The sequence below is a fragment of the Microcaecilia unicolor genome, chromosome 2 (genome assembly GCF_901765095.1).
Source record: "Microcaecilia unicolor chromosome 2, aMicUni1.1, whole genome shotgun sequence".
NCBI lineage: Eukaryota > Metazoa > Chordata > Amphibia > Gymnophiona > Siphonopidae > Microcaecilia > Microcaecilia unicolor.
In genome coordinates this window covers 567,763,227-567,770,523 of record NC_044032.1, presented here as the reverse complement: position 1 = coordinate 567,770,523, position 7,297 = coordinate 567,763,227, and the positions used below count along the sequence as shown (strand labels likewise).

The following is a 7,297-nucleotide window of genomic DNA, read 5'->3' as shown; positions in this document are numbered from 1 at the left end:
TAAATTCCTCTAGTGGCAAAGCCTTTTCTAAAACTCAGCAGAGAACAGGGAAATGATACTCGGCTCTTTATTGTCCAAGACAGAAATGGCTTCTACTGCTGTGGAAGCTGTCCATCAGGGAACCAAACTAGTCTGGATTCTTCTCCAACCACACTACAGACGCAAGTGCCTGGCCCCTCACGCTTTCTTAAGGAGCTCTCTTTCCATACCCCCGTAATACAGAGTTTGTGGCATAACAATAGCAGTACATTATTTCCTTTTTATCTTCATGTCCATTTAACAGTTTCATTATTGTCTGGTTTAGTTCCTGGTGCAGCGACTCCATGAACACATTCACCATGGCCTTTTGCTGCACCAGGAAAATTATCTTCTGGTATACAGGAAAGTAGGTGTGTAAATATAAAGCACATGGTTATAGAATTGTCCCCTTAAGCTTTTCCCTGGCCTGGATTCCACTGAATCATGTCACAGGCATAAGGACTGAGATCCTGCTGACCTCTGCTAATACCTAAGCAGCTTTGCTCTACCATACATTATAAATGGTGTACCTTCCCACAAGTATTCTTTCACTACTGGAAGCAGATTTCCCTGCTGTTTAACGTGTAGTATTCTGCTTATGCCCAAACATTGTAGGCACAACATTTTGTAAAAGTCTTCGCACTCGTACATTTTTCAGTCTAACGCCTTTTGAATTGTATTCTTTTAGCCCACAACGTTAAGTTTGTTTTATAACTCTTTCCAACATATTATGTAATGTGAAAATTATTATAGACATATTCAAAAATGAAAAATGAGTCTCAACTGCATAGGTATTTATACCCTATCATAGTGAACCCAAATTACCTTCAGTTTTGGAAAACTATGTAATAAGGCCTATAACAAACAGATCTCACCTACGCCCAAGAAAGTAGTTAAGCTGAGTTAAATACTCTAAAATAAGGAATCAAGCTGTTGTCTTGTATGAAGTGAATCTACAGCAAAGGTTTAACATGCTGACCACATAGCTCCCAAAATAACTCTTGGATAACATTATTCAAAGATACAGATCGGAGGAGGATGTAAGGAAATTGGAAATTTTACTGCGTTTTTAATATTCCTTGAGGTTGTAAATGGAACTATCTGGTCCTACCAAGACACTGCCTCAATCAGGCCATCCATCCAAAGACAGTAGTTTATTTATTTCAATCTCTTCTATACCCCTCAATCCAGCAGTTCTTGGCAGTTTACACTTTCACATACACAATGTACAACATACCAAGAAAAACATAATAAAAACTAAAACATTTTAACTAACTGCCATCATGTTCTTTATCCATTCTCAACTCCGTAAGCTTGCACAAAAAAAGTACGTTTTTAGCTGTTGCTTAAACTGTTTAATTTATTGTATTTTTGTTAGCTTTAATGGCAGACTATTCCATAAAGTTGGACCTGCAACATAGAATATGGTAGTTCTGTACTCATTTAATCATATAGCACGATGTGAAGGCACTGTGTTGATGTTTAAGGAAACAACATACTTTAAAAAAAAAAAAAAAAGAACACATTGGAATGGGCAACCACTACTTTTCATTAATACATTCACAGAGTCCAAAATATCGGACTTGGCCAAGTTTCAGCACTTAAGCATGCATCAGGGCAAATTTATATAAAATCTGGAAAGCTAGTAATCAAAACCTATAACATAAAAAAACTAGCATATGACAAAAGAACTGTGCATAGGATAGTTATCACTGCATACCTTCATTGTACAAGAAACAGCTGCCTATTTACCCTAAGATAAAATTAAACCTGAGAAAAAGAAAAACATCCTCCATAAGACAATCTAATCATAACAAACTTTCAACACATGAGCTACAAAAGGGACATCTGCCTTCTATGTGTTGGAAGTAAAAGATGAAACAACCGTTACAACACTAAAATCTGAATAAACTGCAAAAAAAAAAGTTAATCACTGATGTCTCTGACCTGGAGAACACTAGTTCATTAGGGAATAGAGGGGTGTTCACTAAACAGCATTAAGCTCTTCCCACGTGCTGACCATGTTAAGGCATTCTGTGCACATTAGGGGATTTCTCTGGGAGAAGGCATGGTCCTAGGTAACGTGCTGAGTTAACGCTGAATCACTTAAGAGCCTCTCACACAGGAGTCGCTATGTGCTCCTGCATTAAAACCTGGCAGTTAACTGCCCTAATGGCTACATTAGCAAAATGACCTGCATACAACATTTCCTCAAAAAGAATAGCATTAGATTTGTACTTAACATGTGCTAAAATCCGTGTTAACTCCAAATCTTAACACCATTTTTTTAAACATGCCCAACCGAACCTGCCAAAATGTGGCATTTAAAAAGCGGTCAATTAACAAAGACAACCTTTACATTTTTAACTTGCAAGGGAAAGAGATTAAGGCGACATCCAAGAGTGGCCTCAATAGCTCCCTGATATTGCCAATTTGTAGCTAACACAAATGCCCAAAAAGTGGAAGCAGCATCTCAAAGCTATCATGAGTCCGAACGTGGTGTTGGGAAGGCTGCGAGTCTCCAGAAAATGATGCTGCAGAAGTCCTTGTACAATTCCAGGACGTTGGCTATTCTGCTTCCTAGTCCGATTTCGATCTCCCTTTACTCACACACTGATGATCCTCTTTGTGAACCTCCAAACATCATTTTTAGCAGAGTCCTTTTCACCAAGGCATGCAAGGGTTTGGGCAGTCCCGCAGATATGTTTCTAGTGTGCCATCATCAACACTCATCAGGGCTGTGTATGTTGTTAACTGATGGAAAGGAACAAACCACTGAGCATTATCAATTAAGTTAGAAAGTTTACATTAATATTCTTACTTAGAATATATATGAAAATGAACAACATTTTAGGTTAAATGATGAGAAGCAGATAACATGTTCTTTTAATCAGAATTAAAATGTTCATTATAGGGGACACTAAGGCTGCAAAGTTCAGACAGCACATGCATATTTTTTTCTGGTCATTCTCTATATGTAATCACTTGGGGCTCCTTTTACTAAGGTGCACTAATGGATTTAGCATGCACTAAATGCTAAGAAGCTTATTCCTCGGCAATCCTCCAGACTGTTCAAGACCCTTGGGTTATGCACTCCTATCAGCAGAGGGAGACTGAGAACACTAAAACTTCTTATACAAGTAGCCTGTGCAGACCTTCTACTAACCAGTATTTTCTCAGTCTCAGCAGAGGGTAGATGTGTGCAGCCTGTGCAGTGTACTCAGTCTGGTAGGCCTGTTTGGGGTTTCTAGGTTGGGTTGTAAATGTTAGAGAACCCACACTTGGATCTCCATTACAGGGTGTAAGTCCTAAGGGGTGGCCGGCTCCCTCCCCCTGTGCTCTTCCTCTGGAGGACTGCTTGACCTCGGCTACAGACCTCGTTCTGTACCCTTGAGGCGTTTAGGCATCAGTAACGAGGTTTAAAAAAAAATAAACGTTTTTAAAAGGCGGCTATTTGAAGGGGGCGTTTCAAGATGGCGGATGTTGCCTGTTAGCATGCATCGATGCTGTCTGGATTTTTTTCCTTTTCTATCTTAAACATAATAGTTTTCTCTGAAAGATGCCTCATACAAAAAGGAAAGGGGTGGTAAAAAGCTTACCATCCATGGCAGGAACCACCCAGTTAGTCCAGTCGACCCTGGATAGTTTTGCACGCCACGGGAGAAGGAGGCAAGGAGCCCTGCTGTGGGAGCGTGTGGAGGAGCGATGACTCCCCTGGGGCTAGTAACAACTCTTTCCTCGCCAGATCTTAACCCTCCTCTGTGTCTTGCAAGCACAAGAGGTGAGGCAGTGTTTTCAGAAGCCTCCGAAGGGGGGGCTGAGGAATCCTCCACGAAGGAGCCCCGCCCGAGAAGCCTGCAGATGATTACAGCAGGAGCTATTTACAGAGGTAACCCTAGGAAGCATTTGGATAATGTTACAGCATTTGAATAAGACAATTACAAAAGCTGCTTCGGACACTGCCTCTTTGGTGATTAAAGTTGATCTTTTGTCTGACTGTAGAAAAAATCAAGCAAGATACTGATAGCCAGAAAATACTTTTCCAACAAGAACTAAGTTCATTAAAAACTACAACTGAGTGCCTAATTAAGGATAAAGTTATTATTCATAACAAAATCGACCAGTTTGAAAACTTTAACAGGCGGCTCAATTTGCGAATATTGAATTTTCCTAAAATGGTAGAACTGAGTGCTCTTGAATTGTTTAAAAAATATTTGTCTGCTAATTCTCAATTACTCCTCTGACCATATTCCCCAGATAAACAAAATCTACTACCTTCCAATACCGCAAAAAAGGAGAGAGGAGGAAAAGAGAAAACCAGAGAATCAAATGCAACAAGCCTCCGGATTACAAAATTTGACTGCATTCCTAGAGCAATCCTTAACCGAAATCCACACTCGCTCTACGTTGTTGGTTTCTTTAGTTTTCGAGCAAGACTTGAACTCAATAATGAAGTTATATTTTAAAAATGCTTTAAAAGAATTCTTGTGTGCACGAATCTGGATTTACCCGGATGTCACAAGAACAACTCAGGAAAAACGGAGAAAGTTTCTTGCATTAAGAGAAGATACTAAAGCACTGGGGGCCAGTTTTTTACTGGCATACCCGTGCAAATGTATGATAAGATATGTGGGTAACAAATATGTTTTCTATGAACCAGATCAGCTGAAAAGCTTTATTGCTTTAAAGAAAATTACCAAATGACTTTCGGGACTAGTGTTGAGTAAAGTAATTGTAAAATAGCCCGTGGTTTGGGTCCAGGCCTTATTGCCTATTATGAACTAATGTGATATATGTTCTCCTCAACTTTACTGACCTCCTCCTCTAAATTAGTGGTCTAAGAAAAGAGGAATATTTACTTTAGAATATTTTTTGTTATTTCAGATAATATCTCTGTGTTTCTTGTACAAGATATATCTTGTGAATAAGGTTTGAAAAATAAATAAATAAATAGGCGGCTATTTTGGCCGTTCTTGTGGCAGTCCAGAGATAAAACGTCTTCAAGGGCGTTCTTGCCTTAGGCAGTTTTGCCTATTAGTCTGTCAGAGCACAAAGCAACTGTTTGTTTTTATTGTGTTCGTGGCCATTATGTCTAAGCCGGCGAGGTATCGGTTTTGCGCGAAGCACGGCGTTGAAATGAAAGGTGGCCAATGTAAATTTTGTGGGGAGCCTACATTGTCAGCGCTCTTGCCCCCGTGCTTTCCCCTGAGTCGGCGGAGGTGTTGGGCAGCGATTTGACTGCACATTCCGGGCCGGCAACGGCAGGAAACACGGCCATTTTGGCTGCGCGTCCCGGGTCGGCCTCGACGGAGCCGGTTTTGGCGGGAAGCACGGCCCTTTTGGCCGCGCATTTCGTACCGGTGCCGAGGGACCCGTGTGTGGCGGGAAGCACGCCTAGTTTAGCCACAGATACGCGATGGTCCTGCTGCCTCAGGCGCGAGGGGGTCCATCGCGGAGACTGCGGGAAGTGTTGTTGGGGCTTCAGCAGCGTCGGGGGGGGGGGGGGTCTGGCTCCCCCCCCTGAGTTTGTTTGGTCTCTGTATAATGCCTGGAGAGCTGGCCCCTCTCAGGCTGTTTGTTCCCCAGAGGCTGATAGCTCAGTGGGAGTTAAGCACCCACGGGTGGATATTCCGGAGCCTATGGAGATACTTTCTCTGCCTGGGTCAGACGTTTGGAGTGACCCAGGAGAGGAGGATCTCTTAGATGTGTCTGAGGATCAGGATGGGCTAAGGCCTAGGGAAGATTCTTCAGTGGTTCGCATTTTTCATAAGGAGGAGTTGTTAGAGCTCATTGATCAGGTGATCTCTACTTTGAAGTTTGCTCCAGCGGCCACTCCCTCTGCGGAGGGACCCCAGGTAGATCCCTTGGTTAAGGGGATTCAGAGAGCCTCTCGTTCCTTTCCCATGAATTCAGACATTAGGGACATGGTTTTTCAGGAATGGTCTATGCCGGAGGCTGCTTGTAAGGTGTCTAGGGCTATGGTGCAGCTGTATCCCTTGCCTCCGGAAGATTTGGCCCTGCTGAAACCACCTACTGTGGATGCGGTGGTTACAGCGGTTACTAGGGCTACGGCCATTCCGGTGGATGGCGGTACAGCCTTACGGGATCCTCAGGATAGGAAGCTAGGGTCCTTTCTAAAGCGCAGCTTTGATTTGTCGGCTTTGGCCTTGCAAGCCTCTGTGTGTGGGGACTTGGTAGCCAGAGCTTGTTTCCATTGGGCGGAGAAGCTCTTGGATGAGCCTGCGTTAGATAGGACTGGTTTGGTTCAGGACCTAGCCAAATTGGAGATGGGGTCTTCGTTTTTGGCAGACACCCTTTATGATTTGCTAAGGGCTTCGGCTAAGAATATGGCTCTGGTGGTGATAGCTCGCAGGGCTCTTTGGCTTAGGGGCTGGGTGGCAGATACGGCCTCTAAAGCAAAGTTGTGTTCTCTACCTTTCAAAGGTTCTATGTTCTTTGGAGAGGACTTGGATAAACTGATGAGTGGTCTTGAGGATACCAAGGTCTCACGGTTGCCGGAGTTACGGCCTAAGGCGGCTGGTCGAGGTGGTTCGGCTAGAGGTCGGTTTAAGGACGCGAGGCGGTACAGGCCAGGCAGATTTGTGTCCCCTTCTAAAAGCCGGTTTTTCCAGCGGAGGCAGTCCTTTCGAGGGGGTCGTCGAGGAGGTTGGGACTCCTCCGGAGGTGCCGGAAATGGTAATAAGTCCTCCTTATGAAGGTGTGCGGGTCCAGCCTCTGGTGAAGGTCGGGGCGTGACATCGTCTGTTTTATCGGGTGGACCCAAATTACTTCAGATCAGTGGGTGCTGGAGGTCGTTCGCGATGGTTATGCGCTGCAGTTCGAGCACCCGCTGCCGGATCTGTTTCTTCCCTCTCCTTGTCACTCTTGAGTCAAGTTAAATGCTATTCAAGAGACTCTGGGTCGCTTAATCCAGTTGGGAGCTGTGGTACCCGTTCCTCGGCACGAGCTGGGAATGGGCTGTTATTCCATTTACTTTGTGGTGCCGAAAAAGGAGGACCAGTTTCGACCCATTTTAGATCTCAAGAGGGTCAATGGGGCGCGCATGGAGACTCTGCGCTCGGTCATAGTGGCTATTCGTCAGGGAGAATTTGTCACGTCACTGGATCTCACGGAAGCGTATCTGCACGTGCCGATTCGAGAGGCCCATCAGCATTTCCTTAGTTTTGCTGTTTTAGGTAGGCACTTTCAGTTCTGTGCTCTGCCTTTTGGTCTGGCAATGGCTCCACGCACCTTCTCCAAGATAATGGTGGTGGTAGCA

General features: G+C 44.0%; 1 protein-coding gene across 1 annotated transcript in view; it reads right to left on the bottom strand.

The window, feature by feature from the left end:
- Positions 1-1,499: 1,499 nt before the first annotated feature.
- LOC115461562 (acid ceramidase-like) overlaps positions 1,500-7,297 on the bottom strand; it is a 213,712-nt gene continuing 207,914 nt past the window's right edge. The window contains exon 14 of the mRNA XM_030191471.1: positions 1,500-2,772. Within this exon, the coding sequence (XP_030047331.1) occupies positions 2,683-2,772 (90 nt within the window). The 3' untranslated portion in view covers positions 1,500-2,682. The remainder of the gene's footprint in view (positions 2,773-7,297) is intronic.